Genomic DNA, 23,721 nt, shown 5'->3' with positions numbered 1-23,721 from the left:
AAACATTAATATCGCGATGAAATGCAGCACAAATAAATATATAAATATAAATCTATTCACAAGATTTTATCGAGATCGGTCCATATTTGTCCCAAGCCCCCATATAAACCTTTTTTCATATCATATGGTATCATATGGTCGGCCACGCCCGGCTATACTTTCTTACTTGTTATACCCTTCACCTTCGTGAGAAGGGTATATATAAGTTTGTCATTCCGTTTGTAATTGCTATAATATAATTTTCCGACCCCATAAAGTATATATATTCTGGATCCTTATAGGTAGCGGAGTTGATTAAGCCATGTCCGTCTGTCTGTCCGTCTGTGTGTTTGTTGAAATCAGTTTTTAGAGGACTCCAGATGTCGGCGAGATCCGAATCTTCAATAATTCTGTTAGACATGCTTTCGAGAAGATCGCTATTTAAAATCAGCAAAATCGGTCCATAAATACCGGAGATATGAGCAAAAATCCGAGACACCTCTGAAAATTTCATAAAAAAGACAATTTTTTCATGTTTTGATATAAGCAACAACAACAACAACACTGCTTATTCATTGCGTATTTCGTTTCATATGTTTGGATGGCTGTGTGTTTCATTGCCTTGTGTATATTGTTTTTGTTTCTTGGTGTATTCAGTTTCGTATGTTTGGATGTCTGTTGGTTTCATTGCGTTGTGTATTTTGTTTTTGTTTTTTTTTGAGAATTTCGTTTCGTATGTTTGGATGCCTGTGTGTTTCATTGCCTTGTGTATATTGTTTTTGTTTCTTGGTGTATTCAGTTTCGTATGTTTGGATGCTGTTGGTTTTACTGCCTTGTGTATTTTGTTTTTTGTGTGGTTATTTCATTTAGCGCTGTTGTTGTTCATTTTGTTTTACTATTGCTATAATAATTATATAGTCGGGAAAATGAAATAAATATAAATTTGATGAAATTGATATTTATTAAATACACTATGGTGAAGGGTATATAAGATTCGGCACAGCCGAATATAGCACTCTTACTTGTTTTTTGTTAAAAATTAACAAAAAGAGTACAAATTCATGAAAAAATTATATAAGGAATGAATGAATCTTTGTTGCGAATGGATAATTCTACTCCGGCGGAGTAATTTTCAAAATTTGGCCATAACGTAGCTGCTGCCGGCCGAGTAAATACTTCATATGGGTTTGGTTATATAAAGCGTTCCGGAACAGATTTTTTAGTTAATCACGTTATCTACATAGTGAATATGTATATAAAAACATATCGATACCCTATATTCAAAAAGTTCTAAATCAATAAAGTCTAGTTTTCAGGAAAGCAAAAAAACTATTTAATTCGTGAAATATTGCACTAAAAGACAATATTTCTTCCATAATACGTTTTTAACATCCTTACTAATTCTTACCTATGAAAAATTTTTAATATTTTGCACATTTTAGCGACTTATTTAAGATAGCACTTTTTGGTCGACAAAAAAAAAACAAATATTTGTTCTAAGTTAGCATGTTTTGTTCTAATAATATGCGTTATTTTATAATTTTATGAAATGTTTTTTTTTTTTTTAAGGGATATATGTAAGTCAAACCAGTAAGTCCAATAAGATGCATTTACACCATTTAAGTAGAAAAACTCATGGCATATCTGCTTGTTTACTATTCCTCAGTACAAATATTTTAAATTATGAAAAGTTTTTGAATATAAAAAGTACCAATATTTTTTGAATAATACTCCATAATTTGCACATTTAAAGACTTTTTTATAATCAAAATTCTAAATTGGAACCATAGAATATTATAGATCTTAGTGTTATAAACGATTTCTGAAATAACTTTACATTTTTCGGAAAAACATTATTTAAAGTCTAAAACTGGCTTTATATACAAATATATAAATGATCATATCTTAAAAACTATACATTCAATTTATTAATCTTCACCTGTTTTGTGTTCAACATGTTCATCTTGTTAATATACAAAATAAATTTTAAATAAATTTGAAGTTTTAAAAAATGTTGTAAAATTTGTATGGAAGTTAGCACTTATTTTCTTCAATAAAAATTTAACTTTGAGATAGCATATTAACAAAAATTTTTGTTAAAAGTGCAAAAATTACTTTTTTGATTTCAAATTTATACCAGACGTGGGTCATGCATTGAGGAATCCTTTTGCATCAAAAACTCACTTTGCCCAAAATTGAGTTCGCACCTTTTGAATATAGGGTCACGATATAATGGATTTCAAAATTAAGCCATAACGTTAATGTCAGCTGCCGCCAGCCGGGTAAATATTTCATATGGGTTTCGTTATATAAAGTGTTCCGGAACAGAATTTTTTATTTAATCACGTTATCTAAATAGTGTTATACCCCATTTACACATACACGAAATCTAGTAGATTTCAATTAAAATCTTTTTGCAAATCTAGACCGTTTACATGAAAAATAAGAAGGAAAAATGGGATATTTATTAAAATTTTATTTATAATAATAAAAATAAATATTTAAATATAACAATACCTTTAATATTAGATGAGCTTTTCATTCAAGTTTTTCAATTTAAAAAAATTTTGTCGGCAACGACATTCTTTACTGAAATAAACAATTTCTTAGGTGGAACACATGCCTTATATTGATTCAGATTATGACAATTTTGTCTAGTTTGTGCATTTGCAGATACATTTTTACTTCTTGTATAACTCTTGGCTATTTCCATGACACTAATTACTGAGTCATGTCTCATATCCGTTCAAATTTTCGGTCCAACTGAAAATCAATAAATTTTCGATTTGCAGAACACAAAATTCGGTTTTAAAAGCTTCTCGGTTTTGAAACCGAATCGATTTACAAAACAGACATGATAATCTCTTCGGCAGCCTCCCATATTAAAGAGTCCAATATTTGTTCCTTCAAATTTCTATTAGACATACATACATATTTATAAATTGTAAAAAATATCATAAGATTAAAAGCAAATTTTTATTTTTGACAATCAGATGCGTATTTTGTGTTTTACAGTTAGTGTTGCAAATGCAACCAGTAAAATTTGTTCACAATTAATAGGAAATATTTAAAATGGCATAAATACAATTGCAAAAATACAGGGGATTGTGAATTGGGCTAATGTTTTAATTAATGTATGTATTTAAGCCTTCTTCACACGAGCACACAAGTAATATAATCTGTCAAAATATTGCGTAGAAGAGAACGGATGGGATCGTCTAAACGCAATATGTAATGAAACCATCACACATTGAGAGAAAATACGGATGGAAAATTTGACAGTCATTTTTGAAATGATTAAAAAAACAAGCAAGTCGTATTAGATCAGGGATGCATTTTTATGTAAACACATACCAAAAAATGTAAAACAGCTGTTTCCATCTTACTTTGTTATTGTTCTATACCAATCGTGTAAAAACGAAAAATATAAATCATACGACTTTTATTCTCTTTTTTGTTATACTGATGGAACTTCATTTTATTCTTTCATTAGACTTGTCGTAAGTGAAGTGTGATCGTCTGAAGGGCCCTTAATTGCATTGATTTGTTTTTGTATGAATGAGAAGAATAATAAAACAAGTTTCCGAGTACGAGAAACTCCGTAATCACGCAAAATCAAAAATTTCCCAGTAAAAATATCATTCTTTTTAGTATTTATACCCTACACCACTTTAGTTGGGAGGGTATATTGGGTTTGTGCTGATGTTTGTAGCAACAAATCATTGCAATTAATACGTAGTTTCTGAAACAAAAGTTTTCATGTGTGGACATTAAGGAAACTTCAAAAGAGAATTAAGAAAAAGTTTCCTAGTGTGGACCAGGCCTGAGCTAGCTGCAAAGCTTAAACATGTTTATTTGAAACATAATGTAGGAAGAAGACTAGGGGACGATATACTTAAGATCCTCTACGAAGAAGGACTAAATTTACCAAAAACAATTTTAAAAAAGAAAAAAATATAATTGTCATTCGAACAGTTAATCCAACAAAGAAAATACAATATTTCTACCATAAAATCGTTGACGACAAAGTAGACGATATTGTCGTCCATATAATCGTTGACGTCGGTTGACCACAAGATACCGAATTTAAAATTATTAATATATGTAGTAAAATATACATATGGCAAAAAATTTTTAATTAAAAAATCACTAAGCAGTGTGGAATTCAAGACTTTCGTAGACAAGAAGAACTTTCCGAATATGTAAACTCAATACGTGGTCAGAAAACGAAGATGATGGATATTTTGCTTCTGATGATCAAGAGTGTGACCCAGATTTCAATTTTAATGCCAAATGATAATTTAGACTCTTCAATTTTCATGGGCGAAAACATGTTTACTTCTGTGTGAGGTTATGTATGTACTTTTTGGAAAATTTTGATCTTAGTTTTGTCAATATTGAAGACTACGCACTAAATGAACACTACAACCAAATCTGAGTAGCAGGTGCAGGCTACAATTTGTCTCATATCATTATCTTTGTCATATGATTTTTCTAATATTCAAGAATCATATACTGGTGTGCAAATGTGAGTGCATTTTGGATAAAAATAACACTAAAAAAGCAAGTTCAAACTTATTTTTGGTGATCTCTTTTTTACAAAATATTTAACAAAATTAATTATACTTTATACCAAAAAGCAGCAATTTCTAATTAAAAAATAAAATAACTCGCAGTTTTGCTCGCCACAAAATCTTGGGGGAGGCTACTAGCATTTTTGAGCTACACGATACAAGGATTATATTTATACTGAAACATGGAAAACCCAGTTATGCGATACCAAATTCTTATCGACCGAAAATCCTTTCGTCCTTCATGCTTAAAAGTTTGGGATGGATTGTCTATAGCACGGTTAAAGCAGAATTCCTGACGAAGACCTTAAAAACATACAGCATACTTATGTAAAGTGACGATCAATGTCCACTATATAGGTGAATCCATCGATACAATATACGCTGGCTGTATGTACCAGGGTGGCTTCTTGTTCCGATTATGCCACGTAACCACGATTAACCAAGTCTCCTATGAAGCCTAACCGAGAAAGAACTTAATATTTCTATGGGTAATGGATCAAAATTACTTGTAAAGAAGGACCCAAGAGGCTCTGAATACAATGTACTTAAACCCGGCGAAGATTGTTATATGTCTTTTCGCAAGAAAGACAAAAATTGCTATACCGGTGACCGTCATTGTTAAGTACTCAGGTGAAATCCTTCACGGGAAATTAAAATCGGGACTCCACATTGAGGATGTGATGAATAAGGCACATCTGTGCTGGGCGTTATGTAGGAGAACCATAGGCATGAAATGGAGCCTTAGTCCTACTATGACACATTGATTTTATAAAAGTGTAATTTGACCAATTCAAACTTATGCCATAATAATTTGGTGGACTTCTTTGAACTAAAGATCACTTTCTTTGTCGTTATCAGACTTTCGTCGAAATTAGATCCAAATATCTGGGGACTGATGTTATTCCCGATATAACATTCCTCACGAACGCTGATTGGAAAATTCTTAGGAACTACTACCAGAAAACTGAGTTTCTGAACATCGGATGATAATACATTCAGTGAACTCTATCAACCTAATGTTTGACATTAAATCGATTAGACATTATCCATTAGGCAAAAAGACTATTAAGTTGTTTTTAATATAGTAGATAAAAAAATAATATTTTTATAGAAATCAATTTTATTTTATTTCTAATATCACTTTAATAATATTCATTTTTGATTGATTTTTTTTCTATTTTTGATTTTTATTTTACACGCTTAAAGTAGGTTTTATTATGTGAATGTTATTTTAATTTACAAATAAAAACCTTTAAATTAATGGTTTTGCTGTCACACAGCAAGAATTCGCTAAAAGGTAAAATGTATGTTAAATGACTTATAAACTACGATAATGGATTTTATTGAACTGGCAGGTATTGACGTGATGGATCAGGCACATTAAAAGATTGACTGCAAATGAAAGAAATCATAAATTAAAATATATTTATTAAATTATTATTTAAACCATCACTTACGTTGGGGGATGATAGTCATAACCATTGTCATGACTTTCATATTCATTGAAATTGCTGCTGCCAAGTTTGGAATAACTGTAGTCATCACCACTTTGGCCGCTGCCTCTGACTGGAGATTGATTTAATTCCAAATTTAAATCTTGTTTCAAAAACTGGAATCTATTTCTCTTGTCATCAAGAGCTAATTTGTTACTGGCGGCTCCCAAACCAGCACCGAGTGGTTGTGGACTATTATTGTTAATTTTAAAACATATTTTAATAGATATTAACAGAGAGATTTTTTTTCATTAAACTTACTCGGGTATATCTAGGTCAAGTTCAGTGATTGGGTGATAACCGAATTCATCAGCAGTATATCTGGTCTTGTAACGTTTACCATCAGCACCGGTGAAAGAATATGAACCACTGACAACAAAAGTTTTATCGTCCTTCAATTTACCAACACTTGATACCTCAATGCCGTTCTGTGTCTTCAAACTGCAAATATAAATTTTATATTAGATTCGATTTTCATTTTGGGCTCAGGAATAACTTACTCCAATTTGAATTTGTTGCTTCCGCTGAGACTTTGCAATTTTTCTACTTTAGCCTTCATTACATCACCATGGAATATCGTAGCAGGTTTATCGTCATCAATATCCTCGGGCAGGGTGTATACATCGCTGGGATCATATTTGAAAAGATCAACATTACGGTCTGTAAGATGTTTAACATCTGCGGCCACATACACCACAGCGCATAATAAAACGATCTGTTTTTTTTTAATAAAAATTAATGATTTATTTAACAAATGTCGCAAATTTAAATGATATTTAAAGTGATATTGGGAAAATCAAGATTTATTTTATTTAAGAACAGAAACAGATTAAAGAACAATCTTGTTTTTATATAATGAAATCGTGTATTTATTTTATGTACATATGTATGTATAGTTTTGGAGATTGCCGAATAGTTATATCTTAATGTTGTAAATTAATTTGCATCATTATGATGGATTTACATATTTCATTATTATATTTACAATACAAATCAGATATGGCATAACATTTTATAGTAAAGGTAAACATACATATTTTGTTTAATTCACAAAAAATTAATAACGTTAAAAAGTTTCCTTTTAATTTTTCGACCTTAACGATTACTTTAAAATAAAACGTATCATTTTATTATAATATGTATTTATAAATATTAATTTTAATCACAATTAAGTGATTTTAGCTAATCTGTAAATAACTTAATTTCTTAATTTCTGTCAAAATCACTTAATTGTGAATAAAACCCCAATATTTATGAATTTTTATCGTTTCTGTCAATATTCACTTAATTGTGAATAAATTAAGACTTAAAGAATGTTTTTAACGACAATATTTGAAAACCAAACTTTCTGAAAGTTACCGAAACTATTTACGTATGGAAAATCAAATGAAATTTGACAGCCATATGACTGTCATAATTTTTCGTTCATATTTTCTCTCAATGTGTAATGATTTTATTACATATTGGGCTTATACTATTCGTTATCTTCTACATCAAATTTTGATAGATCATATTACTTGCGGTTTAGTCTAAACTGGCTTTTAATAATATCAATATAAAGCAAGAATGTGATATTCTTTGAGGAACTAACATTAAAATCTTATCTTATACCTATATTAATACCAGCATCAGGGTGATTTTTCGGGGAAGGCCTTGTGTGGGATTTTTATTAATTATGAACCGAACTCTTGAGAATTCGAGAGTGTGATCCTAATAACAAATAATTTTTTGGTGTTCAAACGATTTATTGAAAATAAAGTACGTTTTGTAAAAGGGTTTATGTATGGGGTACATTTTATGACAGATTCATCTGAAATTTGGTAGAGAGATTTTGGTTCATAAAAACCTTGTTTATGTCAATTTTCAACATTTACTTTTAAGTATTAAAATTATTTTCCGAAGGAGATCTTATATAGGGGCAAGGGTCAAATGTGGATCGATCGTGTCCATTTTCAATACCAAGCAAACTGAATGAAGAAAGCATATTTGTGTAAAATAGCTCCCTCTACACTTATAGGTTCAATCGTATTCTCAACAGACAAACGAACATGCCTAGATCGTCTTAGAATCAAATAATATATGTTATAATAACATTACTACTATCTAAATATTCGCACAGAAGACTTTACACTATTTTTCATATTTGTTTTCTATCTAAAGGACCACTTCCATTAAAGCTAGTTTACAAACAGAAATGTATTGGAAAATTTTTTTAGAATTTCGGAAAGCGACACTTTTATCCCGAGGGAATTGCTCCTAAATTTGATTTATGTTGCGTTTTGGATTCCTTTAAAAAATTGGCCTAAACAGCCGGCCTTCGGCCTGGCTCAGGTGTTTTGAACTCTGAGGTATTTCGAATACCGTCTTCGCAAAATTAGTTTTTTTTATAAATGGACTCTTTGAATTCATTGGAATATATGTCATTATGCTCAAAGACTTTATGACCATGGACATTATGTCACATTTTTAAAATGGACACTGTGACACTTTTAAAACAGAGGTATTTCTGAAGTATTTCGAATATCGTCTTCGTAAAGTTAGGTTTGAAATTCATGGACTATATATCATTATGCTCATAGACATTGTGGCACTTTTGACATTGTCATAACGTCCATGGACACTATGACTCAGTTTAGTATGTCATAACGTCCATGGACATTATGTCACTGAACATTATGACACTCCACCAGCATATGGACATTAAGTTACTTTTTTAAAATGTCATAATGTCCATGGACATTGTGACACTTTTAAAATAGAAATGTATAGCCGGCCTTCGGCATTTTGATAAATGGACTCTTTGAAATCCATGGACTTTCTGTCGCATTGCTCTTGGACAATTTAGTGTGTCATAAGGTCTATGGACATTATGACACTGGACATTATGACACGCCACCGTATGTGTCATGCCCACTTTACCCCAAATATTCATATGGATGACAAAGTTTCCCAAGCAAAATTTGAGGTCTTTAGAAGTTTATACAACTTTTGGTATTTATTCTGTATGTAAACGTGCAAACTATCCTTTCAGGATATACAGGATATACACTTTGAAAATTAAAAAAAATCGGTCCAGCTGGTCCTCCATTACTTTGAATATATAAACGAACACAGACTAATTTTTATAAATAAAGTTGTGAAGGAATCTGTCTAAAATACCAAAAATGTTACATGGTACAAGACCTCGTGCCATATGATCGCGATAGTGATCATTATAATTGAAAATAAAGTTATACGTTGATATTTTTATATTATACTCAAAAGGATTAATATCAACGATATTTTATTAAAAAGCAATTTTGACACGTTTTATCATCAACTTGGCTTTAAATAAAAGTAAAATCCCATCTATGTATGAAGCGACAAAATAAATAAATCATTCAAAATTACACTTTCTCTTTAATTTAGTAACAAATCCACATATACATAAGTCTTCTTTATATAAAATTGCCTTTTCCACCTGCACAGAATATTTACATTTTAAAGAAATGTTTTATTTCAAATTTTATTTACAAGGAAGTTATTTATTTTATTTTAATGGTATCAGTTTAAATTCTATCCCCTGTATTCATAAAGATATCAATCGTTTATTTTAGGTTTATTACGCACATTTTCCATACAAAATTCCTACAATAAACCATCAACAACTTTATTATGCATTTATAAATATGGGGGTATAACTTTTGAGTTTATATGTTTTTCTTCTTATAATCACAGCACTAATTCATTAATCATTTGTTTGACAGTCTGAGTGATTAATTGTTAATGTTTTATAAACGTTTTAACGTCTAAATATTGAAGTTTTATTTAATTAATTTGCATACAAATATAGTCAATTTAATTGTTGTTTAATATTTTAAATTTGTTTAATTTATGTTCTGTTTCATATATAATATTTTTGAAATTGTAACCGTTTATTTTGAAATTGTTATATTATTTCATTTTATCCTTTCACAATATCACTTTTAAATTTTAATATTATTTTTGCACATTATTGTAGCTTTTAAAATTTCATTTGTTCTTTTTAAAACACATTTCCAAATTTCCTTTTTCTATGTTGGTTTTTTTAAGAAAATAAAACTTACTAATCGTGTCATTTTTGATCCGAATCTATTTGGCACGTATTAATCGAACGAATTCTTACTGGCAAATACGGATCAAAGGTACTTCTTGTTTCCTTATATATTGTCATTTGCATATGAAATGAATCCAATGCCAAAATATTATTAAAACAAGATTTTTTTCTAAATTGCTATCGTATACATTACCACATTTAGATAAATATGGATAGATAGATGATAGTATAAATATGTATGTATATACCTAGTATGTATATGCTAGCAAGTATATACACAAGCTTGTACATATGTATATATTATTTAAAAAAATATAAAATAGAATAGATAGAAATAGAATATTATCAACAGCTTCAACAACATCATCAGCATGATCATTATTATTTTACGATGATTTCGTTTGATTTTAAAAAATACTGTCGTCTTTCTATGATAAGTGGTAAGCATGTGTGTTTGTTGTTATACCTGTATCATTTTTTAATTCGATCGACCAAACTAATACCATGATAAAACTCGATATTAATGTATACACATATTTCAATATATAAATCTATTCTACCAAACAAGAATTCTAAACGTTTTGTATTATTCTCTTTTATTGTATTTCCTCTTAATTAGTGGAGTGTATAATGTTTTTTATGGCATATTTTCTTTTTTTTTTTTTTGTAAAATAAATAAAGTTTGAAAAACATAAACCACACACTTAAGAACAACACTTCATATAGTTCCCTTTAAGCCAGAAGCCAATTTACATACAGTGAGTGACAACATTAGAACAACTTTTTATTGCCTACATCTGTATAGTGATGTAAGCAACAGCTAAAATTAATGGACAATCTACTCTTTTGTAGAGGAGTATATAGTCTTCATTCATCCTACACACTCAATAGAAAACAACATCCGACTAGTAAGACCCGTATACCCCTACATTCATCCTGTAACCCTTAGTCCCACAATCACTCCTTTGTGAGGTAAATTTTGACTTCAGCAACAGCACCGAACTTGTCCCGAATTATAGATTTCACAGTCCATTAATCCTTTACCCGCAGCCCGAAGGAACCTCAACCAACAGACCATCCAGGACAAAGTCCTGCGGGCAACTTGCCACACGTAGTACCATATTATTTGGTGCTCTATTTCGACCCCATGTCAAATCATTCCAAGGAAAGGTATGATGCATGATCATCACTAGTTTATAGTCCCGGCAGACTAGAGGTATTGGTAGCACCTCTTTTCCCCGGATTGCAATCACACCAAGATGGGGTCTTTCATTAAGGTAACATGCGCCAGGGGAATTCTGTAACGATATTGCCTTGGCGTAAAGAGGAACAGGGCCGTCTCAGTAGTATTGAAAAATGCACTTAAATGAGTGTCTGGAAAATATGGGTGCTTCGGCATTGCATCATTCACCATCTCACCATCTCGTCTCTGTGGTAAGACCAAGGCACAGTGAAGTATCAAGTGTGATCGTTATAGTTCAAGAGATAAAACTGAGTGATTATCTTCTATTTGTTGGGGTATCTTTATTTCCGAAATTTGTATATCTAACAAGTAGTTCCTTCCCTAAATATATTGTATATCAAATAAAAGGTTGACATAGCACCGAATAATTATGAGATCTTTCATCATATGTATCTTCGTTATTTATGAATTAATTTTGATGATTTTAAATAACTAATTTATCGATATTAATTATTCAAAATTTGGATTCTAAATAACACAAATTTAGCTGTAACATAGGTTCATCATATATTTCAATCTGATGTTCACTGTATAGTAGGTAAAGTTTAAATTCATACATGTGAGTTTATGTAGTTGGTAGGTACATTTTACCATAATAAGATGACTAAACTTTGTGATCAACTAGTCATAGATAGTCTTTTTTGTTTTGTTAACAATTTTATTTGTTTGATTTTATTCTATTTATAAATTAACAAACATAAAACAGAAATAAGCCGCTATTATTATATTAAATAACTGAACGTTATTATCGTGCGTATCACAATCACAATCACAAATAAATAATAATCAAAAATCTTGTTTTTCATTGAATCAATCAAATCAAATACCAGTCAATTGCTACATTAATATCGGCAACGTTATGTCTATCAAATGATTTCACTGACCGTTTAATAGGAGTAAACAAAAACACTATGTTTAGTAGATTAAAAGCTAATTTTCAAATTCAGATACAATCGAAAAATTAAACAAAGTAATGTCTATTTGGTCAAGGCCGATAACTTAATAACATGAGCAAAGTTATATTTGATCTTCTCTACTTGTGATAAAATCATTAAAGAGTTAAATTACTGAAATAAATACAAAAATATTTATATGCTTTAAATTATCTAAATGAACTAGATCTATCATTCAGAGATGAAATGCTCTTATCAGCAATTGAGCATAAATCTACTAAATCATTAAACCGTGGTGATGAACGACTAAAGGATCGATCCATTAAAATAATCTATTGCGCTTCTTTTCGAAATGAACTTTAAATTTAGAACATATGTATGTCTATGCTGCCTGCACCTTCGACTTTCCCACATTATCACCAAAGTCGGAGTTGATAAAGCTTGTTAATGAGGTATAAAGAAAAGGTAAGAATATATTTATACGTTGTCTTGCCAACTTCCACGATTTACATAGCTTGGGGAAGCACGATTGTTGGGTACAGGCACTTAAGACTTGATCGTGATTTGTCAATAGGATTAGAGAGGAAGTATTAGACTACTAATATGTATATCGAAAGAGCACACCATTTTAGATCATCGAACATAAGGTACGAAATACTTCGACCATCACCGAAGCCGCTACAGTTTTAGAATATTTGGACAATTTTCGGGACCTCCTTAAATAGTCTTTTAAGATAGGAAACTTTTCCAATCAAAATAGAGAAAATATAGATGCCAAAGTTTAAATATTTACAAATGCCTTAGTTGAATCATCAAATAGCAGCTGTCCTCTATAAGAGCGCAGATCGATCGCAGGAGAAACCCTGGGTAATTGGGGAGATTTGGTATTTTGGGAAGATCATTGAATACTGGAATAAATATCGTAGTAAACTTCAAACGAGACTTTTGAAACAGAAGAGAAAGAGAAAATTAAAACAAAAACAAAACTGTCAAAAATATTGTTTGTGCTTTTTGTTCTGTTTAATTGTGATTTGTGCGTGTGAAAAACACCATTTTCAAATTAAATATTTTTATATTAAATATTGAATTTTTTATATTATTAATATATATTTAATTATTTTTTCATACTTTATCGGCGCAACGATTGGGCATCTCTTTTTTACGTTGCGTAGCTGTCAGCCGCAGTTCGTCGCAAAGTATTGTATGTGTTGGGACCTTTAGCCATTCTCTCTTTTTTACTCACGCTTCAATAATCTAAAATAAACAATAAACAAAAAGAGTAATATAGCAGTATTACATGAAGTTCAGTTCATATGTTGCTTAGATATAATTGGGCCCATGAACCGTAATGTATTTTCGACTTCCAGATCACAGCAAAAGTTTTTAGGTAGAAGTCTGTGCTATTGGTGAATGTGTAAAATAGGCGGAATCTCTTTTCCAACAGATATAATGCTATGTTTCCATTGGTTTCAAATCTACCAGATTTGAGTAAACCTCTTCGAGGTGTTTCCACTGAGCTTACTCGTTTTTGAGATTCGAATTTTCGAACAAATCCTGTCATATATAACTGCCGGTCCACACTAGGAAATTTTTTTGGGAAACTTTTGATTTTGCGAGAGAAAGAGAAAGAATATCATTCATTTCTCTCGCGGTACGGAGTTTCTCGTACTCGGAAACTTGTTTTGTTTTGTTATTCTTCTCACTCTCATAGTTTCTGAAACAAAAGTTTCTATGTGTGGACAACTTCAAAAGAGAATTATGAAAAAGTTTCTTAACAAAAGTTTCCTAGTGTGGACCAGGTCTAACGAAAATAAAATATTTTTTTTTTTTAATTTAAACATTAATAATACAAACTTGCTGTTTTAATTGTATAAATTTATTTATTAAATGCCAACAATTTTAAAATTATTATTTGTTCTTTTTTTATTTTGAAATAATATGTCACTTTTTCGATGAAAACATTCAATTTAAATGGATAGCCTATAGTCGTATTTACTTATCCTAGACACAACGCAGTGTTGTATAAGCAACACGAAAAAATACATTTTCGACATGTTTTAAATCAAATCTAGTAGATAAAGTAGATTTGGATTTGTCAAAAATGTATGGGAAATCTACATGATTTCAACTAGTTTTGCACAAATCAACTAGATTTGCTCAAAACGCCTCAGTGGAAACATATCATAAGGCAAGAAAGGCATCATCCGCCAAATACGTTAAGTTTACGACAAATGTAAACCATTTTAAGTCTACTAGAGGATTGAAAAGCTTGGACAAGAAAATCACAACCAACCATATGGAATAATGTAACGGTAACACAAAATATCTGCCACGACGGCCTTATTTTCCGGTGGTACTTTTACAACCACAGGATGAGCTGTTCGAAGACTCCTCATCGCCCCTTTGTGATATGGAAATAACAGGCATGTGACCCCTGTTGATTCGGCAATAGACCCTAGAGACGTATTCGGTAAACCGACAAAAACTTACTCTCAGTAAACAAACTATGGTAAGTCAGGTATGGGCACAGTAACATTACGTTTGGTGCATCCCACAGGGCCAGTTCTGCTTACCAAAAGTGGCGCACTGGGCACATTATATGAACATATCTGTGCCTCGTTTCGAATCGAGAAAAATATATATAATAGTCTTCCAGTTTTTAACAATGTGGATCAGTTTATTTTCAATTGTACAATTTGTATGATGTTATCCGAACAAGATACCATACATCCATTACCATTCAAACCAGAATACTTCTCATTTATCCGACACATTCATACGAATATATGATAGGGTTAGGGTCCATATCTGTATCTTATTCTCATTCCTAACTTTCAGTCCCTTCTCTGTGGAAAAATAGTTTTCACCATTTATCAGTCATTTTGCCAACATTCTCTTCCCGTGATTTTGAGTTTAAACCACAGCTACTACGTGCATCCCGAAGGGACCTCTTTAATAACCGAGACAAGACAAAGATCCAAACTCTGTTCTGCTGGATACCGGTTCCAGTGGTATTAGATTATATAGATCTCTGCTTCGACCACAGCTGAAATCATTGCAAAGAAAGGCCGAGGATACTTTTGACACCACCAATTTATAGTCCCGGTAGACTAGAGGTACTGGTAGCACATATTTTCCCCTGGATTGCAATCTAACGAGATGGGGGAAGTTCATCGAGATAACAAGTCCCAGCGGTGAAGTCTGAAGTCGAGTAATTAATAATTACTAGTTTTGGCAATTAAAGCAGGTCCTCTTTTCAAAACAAAACTTTATTTAAACTCTGTAAAATAGTAATCAAGTTAAAATTAAAAAAAATCAGTTTATAATTAATAATTAATTCGAAAAAGTCAAAAGATTTCGGATTTTATTTGTATGTTTGTTGTTTTTAGTATAAGTTTGTATGTATATTATAATATATTTCATTTATGTGATGTGAATGAACTTTAGTTTTGCTTATTAAATAAAGATAATTGATTATATAATAGATATACATTGCAACAATTACAAATATATGTTTTCTAAATATTCAATTAAAAATTGTAAATGAAATAGTGAAATTTTGTTTGTAAAAAATACGGAATAACGCTTCCTAATTTCATCAGAAGTTTGTAAATAAATAAATAATATTTTTAATATATTCATGGATTTTCTAATTCGTAAAAGTTGTTTTTTTTTCTCGAAAGCATTAGACAAAACTAAACATTCTACGAATCAACTCGTTACCCTTTGGCCAAATTAGTCATATGTATGTAATTTTTTACACTTCTTTCATAAATCATTTTCTATCAATATTTAACGTTGTGTAGGAAGAACGCCACTTAATCAAATGTTCGAAAACTTATTTGTATTTTTTTTTGTGTTTTTGTTTTCAATTTGACAGTCTGTGATTAAGCGTGGCTTTTGCTAATCATTAAATTTAACTAAAAACAAAAAATACAATAAAAATTTTGCTCGTGCGTCTTCAAATTTAGCCAGAACTTTTTCCGAAACTTGTCAACCCGATATATAAAAACATAAAATACTTATAAAAAAAGCTATAAATTTCTATGTTTAAATTTAAATACATATGTATGTTTGTTAGTATGTATGTCCATATAGCAAACATGCGAATATGTGAATGTATTTATTTATATGTATGTATAAAACTTTTTTTATTATTAAAATATACAAAAATAGATAAATAAAAACAAAATTTTTAAAACCGATTTTAATCGATTGAAATTTGAAACTGAAATCATTAAACGTGTATGCTAATTTGGTGGTCTCATCACTGATTTCTTGACTTTTTCCTTAGAAACCAGATTTCTTTTTTATTTTCGTTTCTTTTAATAAAATTCTAATGAATTTATAATAAACATATTAACGATACATATACAATAATACATACAAATATATCTCTAATAAATACAAAATATTTATGTATTTACAGTGACTAACAAAATGTTCAAACTGCATACGACACATTGAATTTTCCCCTAAACATAAAACTGTCCGCAACCTTAAAAAAGACAACAAAAAGGATGAGTTTGAATCTTCATCCGAAGAAGACCTTCTCGTCTCTAGGCAAGAGACGTTGGGAGCGATAAACTCACATATCCTCAAAAAGCTCGACAATCCCTTCTCAATCCGATGCCAATGCTGGCGACTAATTGATATTCCAAAGTCAGATATTCCAAAGCTATATTGATTCTTGACAAGATTGCCAGGAATGCTGCTAATAGCACTCCTCATGAACATGATGAAGACGATCGTGTCAAATATCAGGCTGTGGCAGATGAATGTCAAAAGTTTTTGGAGACCGCACCCGGCACATCTGACAGCTGCCGAAAATGAAAGATCCTAGCGAAACCGCTCACATTCTGAGCAAGGTAAATTGCCGAAAAGGAGGAGGGTAGTTTCTGCCAGAAGACCGTTTAGTGAAGAAAGACGAGGTCATCAACTCTGTATTATCAGAATGAGGTACCATTAATTTCACATTAGCTAAGCTCGTCATGGAACACTTGTTCACCAATGAGGACGTTTAGTAGCCCCGTTTTGACTTTAGTGATTTCGGCTGTGCATACAGGGTGATCAAATGCCTGAAGAGACAGACGAGATGGAAGCTACTACTAATAACAATTTAAATAAATGTAACTCTGGTGACATACACTTTATAGGTGGAGAGTATCTAATAAAAAATCTTTCTGAGAGCACAATTGGATTCTCAATGATATTACCAAACTCGGCAGAGAATACGGTTTAAGGAGCCCAAGAAGAATCGATTGGCTGAAGTATAAAGCGATCCTTAGGTGATTCAATCGCAGGTCTTGAAAAGATTGAGGAAAACTTTAGCAAAGTTTTAATCTAAGCTTTGGAAGTTTCCCGCCCAATCACTAAGGCTAAGAAAAGCTTCCCCCATGGTGGAATTCAGAGCTATTTAGCCTTTAGCACAAGCTAAAATGATATATAGTGGCAGACATAACGTGATAGATTTAAAGCGTATAAGAAAACTATAGGAGTATAAAAAAAACCTCAAGGAGAAGCTTCTGCGAATCTATAGACAACATAAAGGACTCTGCTAGACTTAGAAAAATTCTTGCTAAAGTCCAATCTAATCCAAGCTACATATATTAAAAGGAAGGACGCTATTGAAAGTAGAACTCCACCGGATATCAAGAGGATGACAGGACTTCGTGGGCGATTGATAGCTTTTTTCCATTGAAATCATCAGAGCCTGATAATATTTTGCTCTTGGCTTCATAGAACATTCTCTCTTTCTCATCCAAGTTCCAGTATGAGAATTAGTCTTTCATCTTTTCAACTAAAACACTGAAAAGATTCATCGACTAACATATTAAACAACGACTGGTTAGTAACTACATATGTATATTGAAATCTAGAATAGTTACGGCAGGTTTTGGTAACAGCATTAAGTCCAAACAAGTGGAACAAGGTACATCACAGGGCAGCGTAATCTCTCCATTACTTTGTCTCATTGTTGTTAACTCAGTTCTTATTGAACTAGACAACAGTGGGATAAAAGTTGTTGCGGACGATGATGTGATACTGATACCAGGAATATTCCTAGACGTGATTAGTTATATTATGTAAACGCTCTGATATTACTTAATAACTGGGTCACAGACAGAAAAGGTACTTCAACTTGCCGCGGTTGAAGAACTGCGAAGTCATGGATTCCAAAATATCATGGAAACTTAACATCCAACTCAGATTCAAGAAGTCTACGATCGCCTACTTAGATGAAATTGGTTGCAGACAAAGTTTAGAGATCAGCTTGCACTAGAATAATAGGCGCTCTAAGAACTAGTCTGAACACTATATTGCACATCCTACCTCTAGGTCTTGATATAATGGTCATATCTGTCTGCAGCCTATTGCCCTCAATCTTAAACCAAACATCTGACCAAACACTTGAAATAGTTTTCAAATTCAGAGTTTTTTCCAGGAACGAGTAGTGTAAAGCAAATCTACCGATAAACATTCTCCAGAATCCTTACAGGTGGCTATAAAATGGACTGCCATGTTGGTTATGGTTTATTTTTGAAGGAACAATTTTTTCAGTGTACATTTTATCTAACTAGTTATAAAGGGTAGAAAATATTTTTAAAACACTAATAAATAAAATGTGCAATATATAAACAAATTGATAAACAATAAATGAATTCACTTTTGATTTAGAAATTTGAAAAATGTTTCACTTTTGAATGGATTTGCACAGCAACAATCCTGTTATCCAGACAAGAAAAAAAAACAAATATATTTATTATATTTTTAATTCATATTTATTGACCAATCCTAAAATTTAATATGCAAATTAAATGTATATTATTAATTGCATCTATTTGAAGTATTTCTAAAATTTTTATATAAAAAAAGTTTAAATAAATGGATGGCTACATATGTACAAATGTTTTTAATAAAACAAAAACTTGAAATATCAATTAAAAGCAAGTGTTTTACTAAGAACAGCAAAAACAATTAATAAAATTGTATATTTATAACTCTTCCGAGGTTTTGGAACCTATCACAGTTTGTGATGTAAGATTAAAGGATGTACATAATAACAGATGGAGTCTGTCTTATTCGATATTTCCCCGGCTGGTACGTATTTTAGCAGAACAGAAAAATTATAATAATGAAAGACTTTAATGAAAAAACAGGAAATTTGAATTAAATATATATTATTTATTCTTAAATGTTGCGAAAGTTTTGAAATAATAAATTAGTATAATATGTATTCAATAGACAACTACACAAACTTTAATGATTGTTATTTTATTAAATTCTATTTTTTAAATTAAATTTAATAAAATTTGGGCTATAAGCCAAATTGAGATAATGAAACAACAACTAATCTGAGGAAATAAATTGCATTTTACAATATTCGACACTTTTTCACTATTGGCACATTTGAATGGTTATCTTAGGTTGACACACCTAGGCTACTATCGGGCCTGTTGTTCGCTGCTTTTCGTGTTTGTTGGTAAAAACAAAAACCTTATATAGTATTCACTGAATGTATTATCCGATGTTCATAAACTCAGTTTCCTGAACGTAATTCCTAAGAGTGGTCCAATCAGTGTTTGTGAGGCATGTTATATCCGGAAGTGTTATTCAGGAATAACATCACTTCCAAGATACTTGGATCTTACTTCGACGAATGCCTGGCAATGGCAAAGAAAGTGCTCCAGAGTTTCACTGTCCTCTCTTTTTGGTACTTTTTCGTTCTACAAAAGGTACTTTTTGAATTTTCTATAATATTGAACCTAGAGACATGAAATTTTGCATGTAGGGAACGGATTAGAAGAGAACCTATAAAAGGGGACTTTTTGGTTCTACAAAAGGTACTTTTTGAATTTTCTATAATATTGAACCAAAAAACATGATATTAAGTATTTTGAGCTGGGATTAAATGAGAACTTATAAAAGGGGACTTTTTGGTACTTTTTCGTTCTACAAAAGGTACTTTTTGAATTTTCAATAATATGGAACCTTGATTAAGTGAGAACTTATAAAAAGAGGCTTTTTGGTACTTGAATTTTCTATAATATTGAAGCTAGAAACATTAAATTAAGCATGTAGAGCCCGGAGTAATTGAGAACATGTATAAGGGGACTTTTTGGTACTTTTAAGTTAATACAAATATGTATTAAACGATTTGTTATAATTTTTTGTTCTATGACTGGTATGTTGCGTATGTGCATTAAACCCAAAGACTTATGCACATACGCAACACCCTGTTTGAACGAAAATCTATAAAAGGAGACTTTCTGGTACTTTTTCGTTTTACAACTGTTATTTCTTGATTTTTTTTTTAAATAATTTTTTGTACTGACTATTTTTTTAACACATAATGGTGAAGGGTAGGGTAGAAGGGGGATCATACGCCATAGGGGCACATCTGCCAATAGCGAATAACTTGAAAACTGAGTAATCGATTTTATCGCATTATCAAATTTTGTTTTCGTTTATCGATTATCTATCATCCATGAAAATTTGAAGCATTAACTTTACATATGATGGGAGGCAGACATGATTAATTGTTTTTCAAAGGGCTGTGAAAATATTTCACTGTGTGAACTTTTTGTGCTAACTTTTTTAGTTTTTGTGATAGAAAAAATATTTATATTGGTCAGTATTAGAACGTTAATATTAGTGAACAATAAGACATAATAATATTTTCGATAATATAATTTGAAGCCCGAAAAAAATTGAAACTAAACCCCAGAACTGCCCGTGGGCACAATGCTTGTGATGCAGAACAAAATTTGGTTAAAATATAGAAAAAATCAGTAATAATATGTTTTAATTTTTTTGTTAAGTTTTGTGAAGTAAACAATAAATATCTGGTTTATAATACTTTGTTTAATGAATTAAAGTATAAAACAGCAAAATAAGTTTTTATTTTTGTAATTTTATCTTTTATTTTACTAATGACGAATCCCCTTGGCGAATTTACCCCATGGATGGGGCGGTATCGCCGTTTTTGGTCAGTGCGGAAAAGTTAAAAAAATATGTACATGAGGATGACCAGTGTTGCCAACATTGGTCAAGCAAAACGCGCGCAAAAAAAATTAAAAAGGGGTAAAAAAGCGTAATTTTCTAACTGAAAATGGGTAAAAAAGCACTAACGTTTTTTTTAGTCAAATATTGTTTATTTTAATAAAAATTGCACATTATTTCGCTCATTTCCTACAAGACTCCAAAATACGTTTTTTAGAACATTGGGCAAAACAAAACAAAACATGTGTCATACTAAAGTCTTTCATCTGTGTGAGTTAAATTTTTAGTAACGTAAGAACTAAAACTAATGTTTGACGAATATTAGATAAATAAGATGAGAATTTTAAAAGTTATTTTATAAATAGTAAAATGTCATTAAACATTCAAACTGACAGGCACACTACCAACTGGCCAACCGATGTACCCACACCCAAATTGTAAAATTGTACAAAACTTATGAAATATATTTTTTTTGCAAAATCTATATATATTATTTTTAAGTTTTTTGAGTTCTGGAAAAATTGTTAATTTCACTGATAGTGAATAACATAACTTATTGTAAAGTATTTTGAATATTTTGTTTTTTGTTTTTGAAGAATATTTGCTTTTAAAACTTAACACAAATAAAAAAAACTTTGGAGCACCCGTGTAAAAAATTTAAAACAGTTTTTAAGAAAAATTTAGTCCTTAGTGTAAACTGATCGTATTCTAATAAACAACAAAAAGTGGTACAAATAGAAAGATCAAAGAATGATCCCTCAGTTTTCTTAACATTATAGAGAAAATGTTTAATATTAATTAAATAAATTACCTCCTGAAATTCACAAATATTTTAAAATATTTTAACAAGAGTGTTATATTCGGCTGTGCCGAATCTTATATACCCACCATCAAATCTTATGCCGTAAAAGGAATGCTCCTCTGTAAACATCAGGGAGATAAGGCTTAATTCAATTATGTAAGTGATCTTCAAATTAACAAAATATTAATTTTTAAAAACAAAATATTTTTGTCCAATTTTTTAACCATGAACATATATCAGAGGTAGTGTCAATTATGAACTGTTTGTCGTAAAATTTGGTAGAAAGATTTCGTATAACACTTATTCGTTTCGAATTTCATTGCTGTTCTCGAATTTTTAATTCAGTCATAAGCGTAAAAGTTATTATCTAAAGGGGAACTTATATGGGGTTGGGACAATTATATATCGATACCCATAAAATTTTGTACATAGATTTTGTTTTGTTGGTCAGTTATAGACCAATCGTCATAAAATTCGGCATAAAGAATTATAATAAAAATCTTTTTATTGCGAGTACAACGATGAAGTAATCATGGAGGCTTTATATATGAGGGATAGGTTCAATTGTGTAAAAAAATTATATAAAACTTATTTTTTGTCAATTTTCATCGCTGTACTCATATTTTTAAGGGGACCTTAATAGGGGGTAGGGTACGCTACCGACAAATCCGAATTAAATTCGAATTTCTCCGCTATACTCGTATTTTTAAGTCAGTAATGAACGTTAAAATCAATTTTTGAAGGTGACCATATGTGGGGGTAGGGTCAATTATGGACCGATTGCCGTAAAATTAGCTAGAGAGATTTTGGCTTATATAAAACATATTTATGTCGAATATTTTTAAGTCGATAATGAGTATTAATGTCATTTGGTAGAGAAATTTTGATGCATATAAAAGTTACTTATGTTGAATTTCAACGCTGCACTCATAGGGGGACCTTATTTGGGGGTAGGGTCAGTTATGGACCGATTCCCATAAAATTTGGTAGAGACATTTTGACTTATATAAAACTTATTTATGCCGAATTTCATCGCTATAACGTATTTTTAAGTCAGTAATGACCGTTTAAATCATTTTCTGAAGGAGACCTTATATGGGGGGTAGGGTCAATTATAGACCAATTTCTATAAAATTTAGTAGAGATTATGGCATATATAAAACTTACTTATGTTGAATTTCATCGCTATACTCGTATGGGGGGTAGGGTCAATTTTGGACCGAATCCCATAAAATTTGGTACAGAGATTTTGGCGCATATAAAACTTATTTATGCCAAATTTTATCGCTATACTCGTATGTTTAAAACAGTTGTGACTGTTAAAGCTGTTTTTCGGGGGGGGGGGGGGGGGGCACTTGTATGGGGGATATGCGAAATTGTGGACCCATATTGTCCATTTGCAATACCAAACAAACCTTACCTATAAGAAATATTTGTGGAAAAATTTAACTCCCTTGCTCTTTCCGTTCTAACCCTATCGTGCTTTCAACAGACGGACGGACAGATGAACAGACGGATGGACATGGTTAGATCGCCTTAGAATTTAATACTTTTGTGGGTCTACGACCAATGTGTTACAAACGGAGTGACAAAATCAATATACCCCACTCATCTTTTTTGATGGTGGGTATAAAAAGCACTAAATGCACTGTCATAAAA

The 23,721-nt window shown here is 31.0% G+C and overlaps 1 protein-coding gene across 1 annotated transcript; it reads right to left on the bottom strand.

Moving 5' to 3' along the window:
* Positions 1-5,715: 5,715 nt before the first annotated feature.
* Positions 5,716-10,226, bottom strand: LOC119611448. The gene is made up of 5 exons (XM_037967026.1): positions 10,132-10,226; positions 6,547-6,761; positions 6,308-6,487; positions 6,011-6,238; positions 5,716-5,945 (listed from the first exon to the last, which is right to left on the bottom strand). Exons 1-5 carry the CDS (start codon positions 10,141-10,143, stop codon positions 5,894-5,896), a joined length of 687 nt encoding a protein of 228 aa, XP_037822954.1. The 5' UTR covers positions 10,144-10,226; the 3' UTR covers positions 5,716-5,893.
* Positions 10,227-23,721: the final 13,495 nt, after the last annotated feature.

This window comes from Lucilia sericata, unplaced genomic scaffold (assembly GCF_015586225.1).
Source record: "Lucilia sericata isolate MDLA Ls3-8-SP2 unplaced genomic scaffold, ASM1558622v1 Contig000031F_arrow, whole genome shotgun sequence".
Classification (NCBI taxonomy): domain Eukaryota; kingdom Metazoa; phylum Arthropoda; class Insecta; order Diptera; family Calliphoridae; genus Lucilia; species Lucilia sericata.
The sequence above is the reverse complement of the archived record's forward strand: the minus strand, read 5'-3'. Positions and strand labels throughout refer to the sequence as shown.